The sequence below is a fragment of the Ursus arctos genome, unplaced genomic scaffold (genome assembly GCF_023065955.2).
Source record: "Ursus arctos isolate Adak ecotype North America unplaced genomic scaffold, UrsArc2.0 scaffold_8, whole genome shotgun sequence".
NCBI classification, from domain to species: domain Eukaryota; kingdom Metazoa; phylum Chordata; class Mammalia; order Carnivora; family Ursidae; genus Ursus; species Ursus arctos.
Genome location: NW_026623100.1, coordinates 60333794 through 60354102, shown reverse-complemented (window position 1 = coordinate 60354102; position 20309 = coordinate 60333794). Strand labels below are relative to the sequence as shown.

Here is a 20309-nt window from a genome sequence, read left to right as displayed (position 1 = left end):
TTTTAATTAATAATCATATATAATAATTTGTGACCCTGTATATTATTCCTTATTGTGTTCTTAAATGTTTTTAATTTTGAGTTCTCTTTTCTTAACCTAGGTCATATTCTGCAATCTCCATCAGCCAATGTGCTTCCAACTCTTCCTTTCCATGTCCTTCGTAGCTTGTTCAGCACCACACCATTGACAACTGATGATGGTGTGCTTCTAAGGCGGATGGCATTGGAAATTGGAGCACTACACCTCATTCTTGTCTGCCTCTCTGCTCTGAGCCACCATGCCCCACGAGTTCCAAACTCTAGTCTCAATCAAGCAGAGGTAGGTTCAGTTTTGATTATTTAGATTATGAAAAAGTTAAGTCAAATTCATGGAGTACAGAATGGGTTTTTTTCTGAAATAATATTTCAGAAGCTCATGTGCTCCTTTTTGGCTTCTGAAAGGATATTTAAAAGAGAAAATATGAACTAAGTGCTTTCTTCTCTATTAGGCTCTTTTAGAAACCATAAGTTAACCCATCTACTTGAAAACAAAGATTTAATGGCTTAAGCTTCCCCATATACCAGGATATGCTGAATTTATACTGTGATCTCTCATCCTTTTCTTTCTTGAACTTTTGAGAATCATACTATTGAATTGAAGCTTCTAGTTAGTTCAGTAAGAGAAGGAAAAAAGGGAAGAAAAAATAGTCCTCATTATTTGAAGATGATTTGATTATGTCTCTAGAAAACCCCAAAATAATCAATGGTATAAGTGAGTTTAATGAGGATACAGTATCCACGTTCAGTATTTAAAATAAGTTACTTCTGTATACCAGCAAGAAACATAAAATGAACTTTTTAAAGATTTTTTTTAGCATCAAAGAGAGAAAATATCTGTGAATGAATCTAAAAAAATATATGCAAGACATTTATGCATGAAATATGTGAAGTTTTTTTTAAAGAAATACTGGTCTTTCATAAACAGATCTTTGCTCATGTTTATTTCCATGGGCACAGAAAATAGAACAGTTCAATAATATCTCTTATCAAAGTGATCTTTATGTTTGATGGAATTTCTGATTTATTTTGGAGGAAATTGACAAGCCAGTTCTAACATTTTTTTGGGAAATGCAAAGGCTAAAGAATAGCCAAGGCATTTTCGAAGAATAGTAGACCTAGTAGGCTTATGCTGTCATGTATCAAAGTTTATTATTAAGCTGTGGTATTAGTACAAGGACAGATTAGAAGCTCAGCAAACAATAGAGGCTTAATTCCCTGTGTGTTTGGTTATCTAATATGACAACAGTAACTGCAATATAATGGAGTATGAACTTATCAATAAATGATGGTGGCGTCACTTAAATGTTCTTGTGGAATAAAATTGAATCTTTAAACCCTAATGTACTCCATATACAAAAATTCTAACTAGATGATAGATTTAAATATGTTATATGTATAAAATATAACAATGCCCTATTACAAAAAGCATACACAGATACCTTTATGATCTTAGAGTAGACAAAGACTTCTTGAAAAGAATACTTAATAACCCGTGAGGGAAAAAAATTGGGAAAAAAACAACTCTGGTAAAATTTAGAACTTTTTTTCATCGAAAACACTAAGGATAGTGAAAAGGGAAGTCACAGAATGGGACACCATACCTAAATCCATATGGGAGACTATAGTTGGGTGTATCTGATAAAGAACTTATATTCAGAATATTTGGAGAGCTTCAAAAATTACAAAAGGAAAAGGAAGAAAGCCCAATAGAAAAATAGGTGAAATGCTACAATGGGCACTTAAAAGAGAAGATGATCTGTTTCGTTAGTTACCAGAGAAGTACAAATGAAAACCTTTAATACACTACAACTACACACCCATCAAAAGGTGTAAAATTCCAAAAACCACAATACCAAATATTGTTCTGTCATCATTTGTCAGATAAGTAGGATGGATAAAGTAATGTGGAGACAGTAGAAAGTGATAAAACGTAATACTGTTAGGTAATGAAAGGAAACGGCTACAGCCAACTGCACATAATAGCAGCGATGCATTTCACAAGCACAACTAAAATACCACACATAGTGGAATATATATATATATATATATATATATATATATATATATACAGCGTGATTCCATTTATATAATGTTCATAATTAGACAAATTGAAACTGTAGTGTCTAGAGTTTCATGCTTAGGTGGTAAAATTATAAAGAGGAGTAAGGAAGTATTGAGTATAAAAAATCAGGATTATAATTAACTTTGTGGAGAAATTGAATGTTTTATCAATAGGCAATGGAGTAGGGGCAATTTCTTATGTGCAGTGATCTAATACTTGACCTGCACAGTTAAATGAGTTTTTGCAGTTCATTAAACTTGTTTTGTGTTTTTTCTTTGTATATGTTATACTTTATAGAATTTTTTTTTTTTAAGATTTTATTTATTTATTTGACAGAGATAGAGACAGCCAGCAAGAGAGGAAACACAAGCAGGGGGAGTGGGAGAGGAGGAAGCAGGCTCATAGCAGGGGAGCCTGATGTGGGGCTCGATCCCATCACGCCGGGATCACGCCCTGAGCCGAAGGCAGATGCCCAACCGCTGTGCCACCCAGGCGTCCCTATAGAATTTTTTAATAAATAACTTTTTATCAATAATGTTACTCTGTTAACTGTTTGTATGGTAATGAAATTGCCATTCATTTAACAGTTTATCTTATAAAATGTGAAAGGTGGCATTTTCGGTCATAGATCCATAAAACTATTTTGCAGGTCAATTTATGAAAGTATTGTACGTAGTATTTTTCCTTAGAAAATATTCCCATTAAAGAAAAAGAAAAGCGTTAGTATTACTTTTAAATAACCCTTGAAACTAATCTTAATTGCAAGTGTTTTTTGAGTGTACATCATATATTTAGTGAAAATTCTTTAAAAGAGAATTCTTGTTATAGAATTAATTTTAATTTTACTGTCCACAAAAATAGTAATAAAGAATTGAACTTTACAGAGTTTGAGGTTATGTAAAAAAGCCAGTGATTCTTAAGTAATTTCTTCTGTCTCTATACTGTTCACATTTTTAATATGTCCTCTTTTACCAAAGGAGTTCTGAAAAAGAAACTGAAAATTATTCCTACTAGAAATAGAAGCAATCTTGCTTACTATGATTGAAAACATATGACACTATATCTCCTAAGATATGCTTGTACTGGATTCATCCTAAGGGAAATGTCTCATATCCCTATTTCTTGCATGTTTTCTCTATTTAATTTTGAGTCATTGACTCTGTAGTCTTTATCCCGTCTTTTACTGATAAATATTTTTAAATTTTTATTTATTTATTCTTAAATAGAAGCATTTGTTCTCCATTTTCCCCTTCCCCTAACCCCTGGCAACTACCAGTCTGTGTTCTGCTCTCTGTATTTACCTACTCTGGGTATTTAATATGAATAGAGTGGTACAGTATGTTATCTTTTGTGTCTGTCTGCTTTGACTTAGCATGGTTTTGAGGTTCATCCACAAAATAGCATGCATGTATCATACTTCATTACTTCTTATGGTTGAGTAATTCTATTGTATGTATATATATATATCACAGTTTGTTTGTATATTCATCCATTGATGGGTATTTGGGTTGTTTTGACTTTTTGGCTCTTATGAATGGTCTTGCTGTGAAAACACATGGACCTATATTTGAGTGTCACTTTTTATTTCTTTGGTTAAATACCTAGGAATGGAATTGCTGGGTCACATAATAATCCTTTATTTAATTTTTTGAAGAGTCCTCAGACTATTTTCTATAGCAGCTAAACTATGTTTGTACTGATAAATATTTTTGAGGGTAAATAAAATCAAATAGTAAGAAATTTTCATTTTTCGTTATAAGCCACAGGTATCAAGCTCTCATAACCCTACATCTACAGAAGAACAGCAGCTGTATTGGGCCAAAGGGACTGGCTTTGGAACAGGCTCTACAGCTTCCGGATGGGATGTGGAACAAGCCCTAACCAAACAGAGGCTGGAAGAGGAACATGTTACCTGTCTCCTGCAGGTATGTTTACAGAGTTGATACTGTCAGAGATAGTAGTTAAATTATTTTTTTATATTTGTATTGATTTTCAAGTATTGATGAATATCCAACTCATCCTCAGCTACTTCTATAAAATATATTATGCTCCTTGCTCTCAGTGCATTTAAGATACCACTGGACAAAGATTGTTCTTCCCTACTTATAACTATAAATTTCTTCCCTCTCAGTTAGCTTCTTCACTGAGAGGAAAGTGACAAGGATGAAATTATCTAATAACTGGAACATGTACCTTATTTACCTCTTTCCAGTCATCTTTTGATCTAAAGTGCTGTATCTGGACTCTTAAGGAAGAATATTATTTATATCTTTGTTTCTTATATTGTTTTATGACTTTTCTAGAATCAGGCGAACTTGAACAAATGGAAAGTCCCACAGAACCAGTATGAGAAGGGGAGGTGCTTAAATATTAGTTTTAGTTCCTGCATTAACTAATTGACTAAAATAGGTCAAATCTTTGACCCTTATTATCTGCAATTCTAGAATGATATGCTCATCCTAGTATAAACTTCTAAGATCACTCTCAAAATGTAAACTGAATCTAGTCAGTAAAATAAATAATATCAGAATTGCTGCTAAGTTTTTATGTTTGTGTTCTTAGGTGGATTTTTTTCTATATGTCTGACTGTATACGGTATACCATCATGCTAAAAGCACACCCTTCTCTTTTGAAAATCTGAAGAAAAGAATATCTTGTATTTAAAAGATAGACAGTGACTGACTTGAAAATATAAACTCTTGGTACTTAGATTGAATATCTTCCAAATGTGGGCTTTTAAAGTATGTGAAGCTAAAATCCAATTTAAACCCAACAATTTTTATTTTTAGGTTCTTGCGAGTTATATAAATCCTGTGAGTGGTGCAGTAAATGGAGAAGCCCAGTCATCTCATGAGAGTCGAGTCCAGAACAGTAATGCCCTTCCTTCTGTACTTCTAGAGCTGCTCAGTCAGTCTTGCCTCATCCCAGCTATGTCCTCTTATCTACGAAATGATTCAGGTAAATCACATTGTTGTTAGTCCTTTGTTGACTTATTTTATCATGTATTAAAATAATAAGTAAAATTGAAGTATTTGGTATTAGTCTTCTCCAGTATATGTAGGTATGAGATTAATGGATGTATTTCTTTCTTTTTTTTTTTTTTTAAGATTTTATTTATTTATTCAACAGAGATAGAGACAGCCAGCGAGAGAGGGAACACAGAGGGGGAGTGGGAGAGGAAGAAGCAGGCTCATAGCAGAGGAGCCTGATGTGGGGCTCGATCCCATAACGCGGGGATCACGCCCTGAGCCGAAGGCAGACGCTTAACCGCTGTGCCACCCAGGTGCCCCTAATGGATGTATTTCTTAAAAATTATTCTGGACATACTTAGTTGTTTTTAGGGGTTCCTAATTGGATAACTATGTTGTGATCTGTTCTGGAACACAAAATAAAAGTTTTCATTATCCCTTTGTTTTAACCTGTGAAAATACTGTGTTTAAAAATAATGTATGACTAAAAATAATAGGGCAGAGGCTGGCAGCTTCATGCCGCTGTTCTCACCTAAGTATGGTTGATTGAACTTCTGTGCATTTTAATGTTTTTATCAAACACTATATAATTTCAGATGATGGTAATTTGGAGAAAGGCAGATACAAAAATTATTCTGATCCATAGGTACTTGTTAATAAGTACTAATTTTTTACAAAATCAATAATTAAAGTACTGTAGGTACTTACTTTGCCAGTATGCAACTGATAATTGAAACTAGTTATCGTTGTGAAATTAGTTCCAAGAATTGGCATTCTTTTCCCAAATAATAATAATAGAAGTTATATTTTGTTTACAGATATTGCCAAGAAAAACAAGCAATTAACATCTCCTCCTTTTAGCCAAGAACTTTTAGGTTTTTTGTTTTTGTCTTCAACTATCTGTTCTGCTTATCTCTGCCTTTATTCATATTTTTACTTATAAAAATAGACATTTACACATTCAACTAGATTATTAAGGAAGGATAGGTAAGGAAAGTGATGGAAATAAGTCTTGAAGTCTGTTTGGTGCTTGGTAGTTTAATGCACAGTTGGATGGATGGAAAAAGCCACTTGTATTTGAAAAGGGGTAATTGGGGCGCCTGGGTGGCTCAGTCGTTAAGCGTCTGCCTTTGGCTCAGGGCGTGATCCTGGTGTTCTGGGATCGAGTCCCGCATCAGGCTCCTTTGCTGGGAGCCTGCTTCTTCCTCTCTCACTCCCTTTGCTTGTGTTCCCTCTCTCGCTGGCTGTTTCTCTCTCTCTCAAAAAATTAAAAATAAAATCTTAAAAAAAAAAAAAGAAAAGGGGTAATTGCCCCTTATCTTCTACTACCATGGAGTTTATTGGGCTTAAAAACAGATAGTTCTCTAGTCTACCTTAAACTTCTTCATAAAAATGTTCAGGTGATGTATTATTTAGATTGATTTTGTTTTTACACTGACCTGTTTCATACATCACGTTTGTCTTTTTTAAAAAGTAGATGTCAAATACACAGTATATGTTTTGATTAAGTAAAATATTTAGAGCTATAAACAGATATTGGTGCCAAAATTTAATATTATATTGTATAGAGAAATTGAATAAAGTGAGATAAGGTTTTTCTTTATTTCCTTCCACATTATTGAAATACCATTTTATTAATCATTTCACTTTCAAAACTTATATCCTCTCAAAAATTTTAAAAATTGTCTTGTTCTATAATTCAGTCTTTGTGTAACACTTTTATGTTTATGGTTCAGGGTCAAAAAGGAAATCCAATATTATCTACTTTTACTATTTAAAATAATGTATTCATGTAAGGTGCAATTTCTGGGAAGTATATATGTTAATAAGTAAACTGATTTTGGTAACCATCTGGAATTACAGAGACTTTGATTATCTTGGAGCTTTTTTAGAAATTTAATATGATAAATCAGAGTTTGACCTTTCCTTTGTGACTTATTATTTACCTGTAAAAGGTGATTTTTTTTTTTTTTTTCAGCCCAGGGTTTAGATTTATGTCATGGAATCTGGTACCTTATCCAGTGGTATAATTGGAATTGATACATTCATATTTGAATGTGGTAACAAATTGTTTTGAAATAATATTTAAGATAAGTTTAATATAAAGTGACTTAGTTAAGTAGGTCAGATAATTTGGTAGCATACCTCTTAAATGATGTTTTCAGTGATCAGAGAAAATTATTCTCGAGTTTGGAATATATTTTGATCTTTAGTTGGTGAGAAAAGTATGCTCATTTAGAATATTCTAAATATGAATTTTCAGGGAAATATAGCTTAATGTTACATTAGTAAATATGTTACTTATCATCAATTTTTGTTAAATGTTAGTTTTTTTAAGTAGCATTTTAAAATATGAACAAATTATCTAGTCATTTTTCTTGGAACTTAGTAAAATTCCAATTTTAGGGGTGCCTGGGTGGCTCAGTTGGTTAAGCAGCTACCTTCAGCTGAGGTCATGATCCTAGGGTCCTGGGATTGAGCCCCGCATCAGGCTCCCTCATCGATGGGCAGCCTGCTTCTCCCTCTCTACCACTTGTGCTCTGTCATAATCTCTCTCTCATCCTCTCTTTCTCCCTTTCTCAAATATATATAATCTTTTTAAGAATTTCAAGTTTAGAAAATTAGTCTATAGTCCATTTTCCAGTTTTGTCATTTGCCTATCAAATATTATTTTTGGCAGTTTTGGGTGGTGGGATAGGGTAAGTATCCAGTCTAGAATCTTCTGCTTTATTTAGTTGTCATATCTCTTCTCCTTTAATCTGAAACATTTGCCAGCTTTTGTCTTTCATAATATTGACATTTTTACAGAGTACACCATTTATTTCATAGACTGTCTGGCAAGTTGGTATTTAAGTGTGAGAGCAGTGCTAATGATTTCACTTGTGACATTATATTCAAGGGATGGTTTGCTTACATCACTAGCAGATAATATACAGAAACACAGGCATAATGCAGTAGGCTCTTTTAAGAGCTGTAGTCAAGTAGTACACATTTCCTTTCTGTTACATGTTTTTAAATGCTGGCAATCAAGACAAGAAAATACAGAAACATACAGTGATTTATGCTCTACTTTTCACTGGTCTGCCATTAACTATCAAATATTGTTTCTTACTCCTCTCCCACCTCCTTTTTGTCCTTCTTTTCTGGCTCCTAATGCACAAGTTAGGTACTTTGAAATCCTTTAACTTTTCTTCTCAATTACTGTTAAAAATTGATAGGAATATCAGAGTCTACTCCTTGTTTCTTTTAAGAAAGGCTTCAAGTTCTCATATCAGAAGGCTTGCATTGTAACGAGCAGGTTAGCTATAAGTCTGTTTTATTTTGGTAGAAGTTTAAAAATTGGCCAAAATTTTTAAGTGATTAACAATATGCTGACCATACTGATGAGCAGTAATTGCACATAGTAATTGATCTTCACTTTTAGCTGTGAACATCTTTGCATCAGAGGTAAACAGAATACTGCAGGTTGCAAAATTATTACCAACATAAAGAGTGCATACTGATTCCTTAGGGGAAAGGACAGTCTTTTTTCCATAACAGTTCTGTAATTGAGGCACTGATCCTATTCTTTGAGAGAGGTACTGGTTATATTTAATCATTAAATTTGTTAAATTTAGTCCATAAGTAATTCTCAGCATTTTTACTTGTAGCATAATAATATCTTTGCATTATTTATCCAGTATGTTAGTTTTAGATTAACTTGTAAAATTTTAAAAATTCTCGGATGCTCTTATGAATGTGTATGTATCTGGAACTTTATATAGACTTGATTGTTAGGAGAAAATCCTAGTGTTTCTTTTTTTGTGAATTAACTGTTTCAGGAGGAATTCTTAATAACCTAATAGTAGTTTTCATACTATAACCTTTTCATATATTAGCCTCTCTCTGTTGGCCTGAAAATGGATGGAGGAGAAAATGTAAGAGCTCGTTATAAGTGAAAGAATGGAGAAATTTTTTGAGTGTTTGGTTTGGCGGCGTCACAGGGGCAGTATAACTCTTCATATTTAGCTAAGTTAATCAGATTTGTCGAATGTTACAACATGGTTCCAGTTACTTAAAATAGCTGAGTACATTTAAAGCTTAAATAGTTCTTTTTATGCTAACTAAAATAAAGACATCTGATCGTGTTCTTATTTGGTTTTGTACATTAGATTAACATGAAATCAGTAACATAGGTTGGTGTTGGCCAACTATATGTATCAAACAGTATTGTGTATGTATTTTTAAATTTTTCTTGAAAGAACTTAGTTCAGTAAGCTAAATTTATAAGAGTTGTTAGAAAAATTATAGAACAGTAAGTTTGAAGCCAGAGCTTCAAGGTGGGTTAATTCAAACAAAAAATAGTTTATCTCCAGTATCAGTTTTCAAAAGGAATGATAAAAACCCTTAAAGAGAGAAAGTAGGTAGATAGGAAAATCCTTGTATGAAGAATGTGTTCATTTTAAATTCTCTCTCTCAACTTTCTGACTTTTTTTTTTCGTAGCCAAGTTATTTTGAAAGCTGCCTTGTAAACAAGGATCATTTTTTTCTCAAGCCGTGTTAATAACATTTGTGCTATTCAGTAAGCATGCAGTTACCCTGCTGGCCACTAGATGGGAATCCTGTTTCATTGCTAGGGATACTTGGTTTAAAAAAAAAATGTATGAATGTAAAATGTTACTTTAGGGTTCCTCACCCTCACCTTGTCTCGTACCATTTTGGAAAATGACATGCTCGTATTTTCAGAAAGCAACATCACTGAGCACATTAAATTACTTGCCATTAATTATCAGAGTGTTATAAAATCTCTACATTTTAGTGATAGTTTCATAGCATGGAGGTAAATATAATTTCAGAAAGGGAAATTTGAATTTTCCTCCTCAGCCCCTGCCAATTTACAGATGAGGAGGGGACAAATGAGAAAACTGAAATCCAGAGAAATTTATTCATTTGCCCAGGTTTAACTGTTTAGCAATAATATGGCCATTATTAAACTCACAAATTAAAAAAAAAAATTTTTTTTTTAATTAGAGAGCGGGTGGGAATTGAGGGGGAGGGACAGAGGCAGAGAATTTCAAGCTGTGGAGCTGATGCATGGCTCCATCTCAAGACCCTGAGATCCTGACCTGAGCCAAAACCAAGAGTCAGACGCTTAACTGACCGAGCCACCCTGGTGTCCCACAAATTTTCAAATTTTAAAGCAAGATATAAGTGGCTTTTTCAGTATGGAAAAGAGAAATGAATAAACATGATATGTTAGAAGGAGATAGAAATGAGAGAACAAGCACGGGACTTTTTTGTGGGGAACATTATAGAGTAGCTACCAATGTGTCTGGTTGTCTTAGCTAAATAATGGTATATATTAGATTAAAATTTTCTCATTTTCACAGTATTGGTTTCATAGTTCCATAGCTAGCTATAGTGGGAAACCCATTATTTGCAAGTATTATACCATCAGATTTCCCTCATACTAAATTTTATATGTTTAGAGTTCTTAGTGTATCTTATCTTTGGTTATACTTCTCAAAAAGTCAGGACTTAAGTTTTTCATAGTGTACTGTTTGAGAATAAAGTTAGTTTTGTTGTTATGGCAAATATCTTAATTTAAACATGACCACATTCTTTAAAACCTGAAGTTATTACTAAAAAGTTAATTCAAAGTAAATGTCCAATTGCCAGCATACCCATCTTCTGTCCCCAACCCCACACCTACACTGTACCCATCTTTCTGGTCTTAAGGGCAGCAAATTCAGGAGGGTCTAGTGTTCTTTGAGAGACGTTATATTAGTGTTGTGCCATGAAAAGCTAGTGGTTTATCAATAGAAAATATGTAATTTCATAATTTATAAAAACTTATTTTTGCTTATTTTATTGATATACATTGCCTGGGAACAAATAAGTAGAAGTTATTGAGCCATTATGACACATAGTACTTAACTTTGTATCTTACAGTTTTCTTGATAATGGTTTATTTGAAACTTTTGAGTTGTACTATGCATGTTTCTTTGCACTGTTTTAATAAACAGTCTATCAGAAATGGGTTAAAATTTTTAAAGATTCTTCTGCTAAGTAGAGTTGCATGTCATTTGGTTTTAATCCCAAGCTGTATGTAATGTGGCCTAGTTTTCTTGAAAATTAGTTGAGAAGTACAAAAGAATTTGGACTGCTTACCTATATTTATTGTATTTATTTCTATATATGATTACAAACAAGATACTGTTAGGACCTATCTACCATTTCATTTTTGGTAAAAGCACAGAATGCCAAAATTTTGATCATGTTAGTGTCCGCTTAAGGTGTCTTGCCCAGAGGCATTCATCAACAAATGTTAGTTCCTTTTATCTGAAATTCTCGTATTTGTCAAAGGCATCCTATGTGGGGATAAATATCTTTGGTATAGAATATACTTCACTCTGTTTTGTTAGATAATTGTACTGGTAAATTTGAAAGCGGGGGAAGAGGTTGCTTTAATTAAAATTTAGATGGATTTCCAATTGATTTCATTTGTACAAGTTTGTAAGGATAAAATACCTGCAACACTGGAGAGATGCCTTCCGTGATTAACCAAAGTAACTTGATCCTTCCTTTGCTATTATTTGCCATTGTACCTAATGCTTATATTTTCACTTTTCACATTGTAGTCCTCTTATGGTATAAACTTTCTTAATGAAATTCCACCTAACTAACTTACAAATTAAACATAACTCTCCAGTTCTTCTATAAACACCTCGACTTGTATATTTCTTTTCTCAATAATTAAATTGTAAACCTATTACGAGTTAGTTGTGTTTGTTTCCAAATTTATGCTGCTTGTATTGCCATTATATGATTAAATATTACACAAACTAGATGTTTATGTGATAAATAGTAGCCACCTTACAGTACATCATTAATTTTTGATGTAGTGTTCAACGATTCATTACTTGCATATAACACCCAGTACTCATTATAACACGTGCCCTCCCTAATACCCATCTTTTTAAAAAAGACCCCATAATAAAGTAATTGGCTAAAACAGTTAATTAGGTTTACATTGAGAAACGATGAAATATTTCATTTCATACACACACACACACACACACACACACACACACAGATCCCCGGTAGAATGCCCTTCCAGCTGGGTAGAGCAAGTTGGCCCTGACCTGTGTAAAAAACATACATACCTTGATTCTCTGTTGGTAATCTTTGATACTTTGATGTGGATTTCTCTCTATTTCATTCTTCTTGTCTAGTTGCTGGCTTAACTGCCAACTTCAGTCAAAGTTCAGCATATCTAGGGTGGACATGAATCCCCAAAATAATTTGTTGGCTAAGGCTTGGTTGAGATGTATAAATTCAATAAATTAAATAATTGGAAAATTGCAAGGGAGAAGAAATATTGTATATGAATTGTTAGGTGCAGAAGTTATTTTTATCAGTGTATTTATACGAAACCCCTTGATGTTTGCATTAGAGCACTTACATATGATAGAGTTAGTGTTAATTATAGATGAAATTCATAGCACAGCCGTAAAATACCTTCTGTTTATTAATGGACAAATATTCTTCGTGATATGTACTCATTTAAGATATCCTTTCAGTGGGGCCCCTGGGTGGCTCAGTCGGTTTAGTGCCTGCCTTGGGCTCAGGTCATAATCCCAGGGTCCTGGCCCCGCATCAGTGAGAAGCCTGTTTCTCCCTCTCCCTCTGCCTGCCACTCCCTCTGCTTGTGCGAGCACACTCTCTCTTTCTCTCTCTGTCAAATAAATAAAATCTTAAAAAAAAAAAAAGAAAAAAGATGTCCTTTCAGTAATTTCATTTGCAAGTGTCTTAATTGCAGAGCCATGTTTTGTTTTTAAATATGTAATAGCAAAGAACAGCTTTTGGTTTATTTCTTCAGTTATGTTTTAGTGAGAATTTAAGAATATTCTGGGTAAAAACAATTCTTTCTCTCTTTACTATACCCAATATTTATTTCAGCCTTTTTTTAAAACTGTATTTTGTTCAAGTATAATTTCTACAACTTGATCACCTAGAGGAGGAAATACAGTTTACTTAGGAAGGATTTTGTATAAGTCAGATTATCAGATCAGTACTAAAAAATTGACCTCTCTTTTAAATAAATTAGTTTGCCAGTCATAATATATTTGTTACATGATTATCTTTTAAGATATGTACATTAGCCACATTACTTTGTAGGCTTATTAATTGCACATAATTAGGGATTAAATTCTAGTAAGGATTTATAATTTACAGAGAAATAATTTGAGGATCTCGGATTGCTTTGTTTCCATATGATATTTCCATGAAATACAGAATGATTTTATGTTTCAGGTTAGGCAAAGTAATTGGATAAATTCCTTAATTGAAAATTAAATATCTGAATAATGAATTTATTTAGTTTTCACATTAGTTTTGAGTTCACTTAAATTCTGTAAACAAATAATATTTTATTAGGTTGAGTTGAGGTTTTTACACTTTAGATGAGCTTTTTCTATTTTTTTTTATATTACTGAAATTCAATAGAGAAAGTCAAGAGAAAGTCAACACATGTTGAAGATTCATCAGAAAAAAAACAGGATGCTTTTTTCATGCAGTGTTTGTATTCTGTGTAATCTTACAGTTGCATACAAAAAATCATTATAAAGCATACATTTCTTTTGGGATATTAAATATAAATCCAAAAGAAGATGTCATTTTGAAAATATTCAGTGTTTATTAATTCTGACTAAATATTTTCCTGTACATTTTGTTAGTCTTATTTCTCATACTGACTACATTTCCCTATCCTATATTAGGTTATTAGTTGGCTGAAAGGAAACATATTTAAACACAATTTAATTGTAAATAATAAGTATTCATTATGTATATTTAGAAAAATATCAGTGGCATTTTTGCTTTGTGTCTTGATTTTGGTTTTTTTTGTTTTTGCTTTTTTTTTTAAAGATTTTATTTTTATGTATTAGACAGAGATAGAGACAGCCAGCGAGAGAGGGAACACAAGCAGGGGGAGTGGGGGAGGAAGAAGCAGGCTTATAGCGGAGGAGCCTGACGTGGGGCTCGATCCCATAACACCGGGATCACGCCCTGAGCCGAAGGCAGACGCTTAACCACTGTGCCACCCAGGCGCCCCTTGTTTTGTTTTTTTAAACATTTTAAAGTAATTGCTACACCGAATTTGGGGCTTGAACTCATAACTCTGAGGTCAAGAGTCACATGCTCCACCAACTGATCCAGCCAGGCGCCCCTTGTGTCTTGTTTATATTACCAGATCTTGTATGTTTTCTGGCAGTAAATCTTTGTTGTCCATATTTATTGCTGCACTTAGAGCAAGGCACATACTCTGGAGTGTGTGTCATAATCTTCAGGAAATGTACTTTTAAAGGATATGCTTATAAATCATTCTTGTGAGAGCTGAATTTTGTCCTGAATGCAGCTCCATGAAAAAGACCATCAGATTGTGGTACAGACATACGCAAAAACAATTAGCAAGAGATGAAGTGCTCTCCCAATAATGCCTAATATGGCCAAGATAGACTCTTCGTTTTCTTCTTTTCTGTTTCTTAACATCTTCTGCTATAGTGATGACAGAAGTACCCATTTTCCCAGAACATCTCTTGGTCTAGAAAAAAAAGAAAATTGTGAAACAAATCTCTAGGAAAGGTACTTTTGAACGTGTAGAGAAATACTAAATAAATTTACTGTATTTGTTTTCAGTACGCATTTCTGTTTTAGTCTGTTAACATGATGGAAAATGATAGAAAATGAGTTGTTTTAGTAGAACTTCAAATCTTTTATCATTTTAACAGTTCAACAGAATGATAGAAAATATAATGAAAAGGCTAAAATTAGATTCTGCCATTTATGTATTACTCTATATTTAGTAGCTATAAATTTATTTTTGAGTTCTTTTATGTACATATAAGCTGACATATTTAATGTGAATTGATGTCAGTTTGTCTGATATGAATGTATAATCACCACATTTTAGCCTAAATAATGAAGTTACTAAATGTCAGGGTTTTATAAAATAATTAAAAGAGATGTGATCCTTATTCTGCATTGCATCAGGAATAAAGTGTTATCAGATATCCTACTTAGTCCACAACCATGATGAGTGGATCTTTTTGTGGAGACCTTCTGCTTATACTCAGAGAAAAAGAAGTGAACAAAACTTGGACAGGCTTCATATTGAAGATGGGAAATGTTTTCAATTCATTCAGAGGGATGGGTCTTCTCCATTAGTAATCCATGGTAAACTTCACTGTAAACTATTCCATTTAAATCGATAGCTTCTGCCAGTAATAAGCCAAATGGTAGATATGTTACATTTTTGTCTTAGAATTATTTTAACTTTTATACATGCTGAATGGTGCTTCAAGAAAAAATTGCTAATGTTTATGGTTATTTCTTATGAATTTTCTGTCTGATGAATCTTAATTCTGTTTCTTTTGAGTTATTTGAATATTCTTTCCTCTGTTGAAATACAGTTTCAACTACAGAAAAGGAGAATTTTATTCTTGTATCTACTACTAGTTACTACTTCTATTTTTTAAAAAGATTTATTTGAGAGAGAGCACGCCAGCATGAGGGGCAGAGGGAGAGGGAGAGAAGCAGACTTCCTGCTGAACAGGGAGGCTGATAAGGGGCTCAGTCCCAGGACCGCGGGATCATAGCCCCAGCTGAAGACAGATACTTAACCGACTGAGCCACCCAGGCGCCCCTAGTTACTACTTTTAAATTAGAAAATTTCCGGTGCCTGGGTGGCTCAGTCAGTTAAGTGTCTGCCTTCCACTCAGGTCATGATCTCGTGGTCGTGGGATCAAGTTCTGCGTCGGGCTCCTTGCTCAGTGGAGAGTCTGCCTCTCCCTCTCCCTCTCCCTCTGTGGTTTCCCTCACCCCTCTCCCTCTCTCAAATAAATAAAATCTTAAAAAATAAAAAGTTAGAAAAAATGAGAAAATTTCTCATATGGGAATAATTATAGTATTGTCACACATCTGTATCCTTGTTGAAAATTCCAAGGTATTTTTCAGGTATTGCATAATTTAGCAACCAGGAAACATCGGAGCATCAGGAGGATAGTGACTTTGCATAGTAGTAAGCAGTAACACTGAACATGCACTTGGTCTTTCCTGAGTAAAGAAGGAGCTATAAGCCACCCTTGCAGACATGGCGTTGCGTAACAGTGTTGTGCCCCTGCTCTTTCTTTGTCACCTGGTCACATTTAATTCTGTAGTAACAGTGAAGTGTGCATGTAGAAAGGAGCAAAGTATAAAGACACCTAAGGGTTTTCTGATGCAGCTCTTCAGGGCAAAAAGAGGATTAAGAATTCAAGATTAAAACAATTGCTCTGTTTTGTATTGTAACAGGTAGGTTTTCATTAAGAGTTTGTTACATTTATTGACTCCTTTTGTTCACTGAACACCCGTCCACATTAGTTTAAAAGTACATATCTTAAAAAGAGAACATAAATTAGCTTTTCCTTAGTTTTCTAAATTCTCCTCTCTGGCTATATTCAGAAATAAATCTTTTTAAAAAAATAAAACACAAATAATGCAAAATTTGATTTTAATAACCATGTTCCAGGTTCCAGACATAAGTGTAGATTGCCAGATGTGTTAATATCTCTTAGAATTTGACATTAAAATGAACGCACTTGTTTATGTAACTAGTTGTTGTCAGGAAAAATGCAAACATACAAGACCTTGACATTTGAAGTGCAAAATGCATAAGAAAGGATACAGTAATGAAATCTATTTGAAGTTTTTTTATAAATCAGACCCAGAGTTTTATGTCTCACACTGTTGGGGCTACTCTCAGTCTCATTGTCCATTGCTTATTACCCTGTCTCCACAGCTTTCGTTTCCGTTCCTTATCTGGAGAGAGTATATTTTATTTTCATAATTTAAGATTCCCAGTTACCCTGCCTACTACTAGTTTCATTGAAAGAAATAAATGCCATTTGATTAAAAGGAAGTACCATGTTTCATTTACTTAAAAGAGCTGTTTTATTTTCTCTATGCCCATTTATGTTTAGATTTTTAAAAATTTCAGCTATCAATCATACAGTGGTTGTAAATTTGTCATATCTTTTTCCCCAGCTCCTCTTTAGTGAGTTTTAGCTTGCCAGGCTCTCCTCAGCGTTATTCTTATTATGGACTGATATGTCTCATTTTATGGTTTTTCCTGTTGTTCTTGATAACTTACAACAATTTAATTACGTTTTGAAAATCAGTGTGTTTTGGAATAGTTACATTCTTGTATAATTTTATCTAAAATAACTTTAATTTTATGTAGTTCAGTTTTTATTTACTTTATTTTTTTAAATCAGTTTAGGTTTACAGAGTTCCCACATAATCCCTCTCTCTTCTACTCCTGGTATCCCGTTACTTATATCTTGCATTAGTGGGGTACATTTACAGTTGATGAATAGTGATATATTATTTTTAACTAAAGGCAGTTGTTTACATACAGGTTCACTCTGTTTTGTACAGTTCTGTGGGTGTTGACAAATGCATAGTGTCATGCATTCCACCACTATAATATCACACAAAATAGGTTCACTGCCTGTGCCCTGCCTGTTCCTCCCAACTTCCTTCTCACCCCCCTGAAACCTCTAGTAACCACTGATCTTTTTACAGGCTGCAGTTTTTCCTTTTCCAGAATGTCATATAGTTGGAATCATACAGAATATAACCTTTTTAAATTGGCTTCTATCACTAAGTAATTTTTCCACTAAGCAGTATGTGTTTGAGGTTCCTGCGTGTCATTTTGTGGCTTGATAGCTTGGATATTCAACAGTTTACTTTCACATTCAGCTTTTGAAGGGCATCTTGGTTGTTTCTGGGTTTTGGCAGTTATGAATAAAGCTGCTATAAACCTTTATGCACAGATTTTTGTTACAATTTTTGTTCCATTGATCTGTCTATTCTTTTGCCAATACTACATTATCTTGATTATTTTAACTTTATAGTAAGTCTTAAATTCTGGTTGTAGCAGTCCTTTGACTTTTTAAATAATGTTTTGGCTATTCTGAGTATCTTGCCTTTCTGTATAAATTTTAGAATCAGTTGGTTGATATCCACAAAATAACTTACTGGGGTTTTTATTGGGATGATTTGTACTTTGTTCTGTTTCTTTTTGTATGTTACATGGAAGCAGGTTGGGAAAAATAAAATATTGTGCAGTACTTCATTAAATGAGTTTATAAAATAGTACAAATTGAAATTTTTGGATAACTGGCTACATTTATATCAATACAAATTCTAATGTTTCAGATATTTAAATGTAGAAATGGAAGCTATTCAGAATTTTAATGGAAGAGGGACGGTTTTTCTGAAGCTTCATTCTTTTGCTGATCCCAAGTTGAAGGAGGCTCTATAAGTTGCATTTATGTCTATGTTTTCATGTGTTTGAAAATTAAAACAACATATTAGGGAAAATGTTTATAAAACTTACGGTTTTCTTTTCCTCATATACAAAGTAGTATTATAAAGCAATTGAAGAAAATAAACATCCCAGAAGGAAAAAGTGGAAATGGTATATGAATAAATACTAACTAAAAAGAAAAAGGTTTTCTTGACAGTTCCATTGAAAGATAATTCACTTACTGTACAATTCACTCACTCAAAGTGTACATTTGATGGTTTTGAGCATACTCACAGATAGGTGCAGCCATCACCACAGTCAGATGTAGAACATTCTTATCACTTTTTAAAGAAGTCATACACCCTTTAGCTGTCATCCCACTGTCCTCTCACCACCACTTAGCCCTAAGCAACCACTAACCTACTTTCGTTCTGTATAAAGAATTGGCCATTATGAACATTTCATGTAAGTGGGATTATAAAATATGTTTTATAACTGGCTGTTTTTGCTTATTACAATATTTTCAAGGTTCATTGATGTTATCTTACTCATCAGTACTTAATTCCTGTTTATAACTGAGTGATATTCCATTGTATGGATGTCTGTCGCATTTGGCTTATCCATTCATCAATTGGTAGACATTTGAGTTGTTTACACTTGTTGTGAATAATGCTTATACATTACAATAATGGGCATACAAATATCTCTTTCTGTTCTTCCTTTCAATTCCTAGGTATGTACCTAGGAGTGGAAGTGTTGTTTTACATATTAGTAAGTTATTACCTGAGCTTTTAATTACAGCCATCTTAGTGGGTGTGAGGTGGTGGGTATCTCATTGTGGTTTTGATTTGCATTTCTCTGATACCTAGTGACCTCTGGCATAGTCTCATGTGTTCATTGGCCATTTGTATATCTTCACAGAATTATTTATTCAGGTCCTCTGTCCCGAGAGTGGGGCCAGGCCACAAGGAAGCATCTACCTCTCAGCAGTACTCATCTAGAACCTAGCCACAGCAGCTGATAGGATTACAGTGGTAGGATGACAAAAGCTGAAGTCTTCCCCCTCTTGGGAAGATGATCTTCCAGTTCAAGGTAGGGGGAGAGGGAGCCCTGATTCTGTCAGTCTGGAATGGATTTTCTTTATTGCTGAGCTGAGAAGAGGAAGGGAGCAGGATCTTGGTTCAAATACTACAGACTCTTGTTTTTCTTTCTTTGTCTTAGTAGATTTTCTTGAATAAATGTTTTCTCTGTTATTTGTATGCTCTTAGGGCCATTTGCAGAGACCCTAAGTGTTGGGGGTTTTTTTGTTTGTTTTTTAAAGAATTTTTATCAGTTTGGGACTTCTGGGTGGCTCAGTTGGTTACGTGTCTGCCTTTGGCTCAGATCATGATCCCAGGGTCCCTGGGATTGAGTCCCGTGTTGGGCTCCCTGCTTGGCGGGGAGTTCTCGTCTCCCTCTGTCTGCTGCTCCCTCTGCTTGTGCTTTCTCACTCTTCTCTGACAAATAAATAAACTAAATCTTAAAAAAAAAAAAAGAATTTTTATCCATTTTACTGCAGAGCAAGTAGGTCCACTGAATTCATGCTGTCATACCAGTTAGGAAAAAAAAAATTGAGACTTCATAAACCTAGTAAAAATTTTAAAGCTTTCTTATTAATTAAGTATTCTATATCTTTAGAGTGGGTATTGTTCATCCATTAATTTCTTGAAAGTAAAAATTTAGTACATACCTAAATATACAGTATCATGTACTTTTCCTTTGCAACATAAATCAGTTTTATTAAATATTAAACTACATACTTATTCTTTACCCAAGTATTCTTTTTTTTATGTTCAATTAGCCAACAGACAGTACATTGTTAGTTTTTGATGTAGTGTTAACCGATGCATTAGCTGCGTTGTAACACCCAG

General features: G+C 33.7%; 1 protein-coding gene and 1 long non-coding RNA gene across 24 annotated transcripts in view; one reads left to right on the top strand and one right to left on the bottom strand.

Annotated features, from left to right (window-relative positions):
• BIRC6 (baculoviral IAP repeat containing 6) overlaps positions 1 to 20309 on the top strand; it is a 226993-nt gene that overhangs the window by 153867 nt on the left and 52817 nt on the right. For all 23 annotated transcript variants that reach the window (XR_003311423.4, XM_048222900.2, XM_026478650.4 and 20 more), the window contains 3 exons: positions 101 to 318; positions 3861 to 4025; positions 4890 to 5058. Coding sequence is in view for 22 of the 23 variants with exons in the window: in XM_048222900.2 (XP_048078857.1) it covers positions 101 to 318; positions 3861 to 4025; positions 4890 to 5058 (552 nt within the window). In the remaining variant the exon portion in view is untranslated. The remainder of the gene's footprint in view (positions 1 to 100; positions 319 to 3860; positions 4026 to 4889; positions 5059 to 20309) is intronic.
• LOC113241103 (uncharacterized) overlaps positions 13922 to 20309 on the bottom strand; it is a 69323-nt gene continuing 62935 nt past the window's right edge. The window contains exon 4 of the long non-coding RNA XR_008958315.1: positions 13922 to 14652. This is a non-coding gene — a long non-coding RNA (uncharacterized LOC113241103). The remainder of the gene's footprint in view (positions 14653 to 20309) is intronic.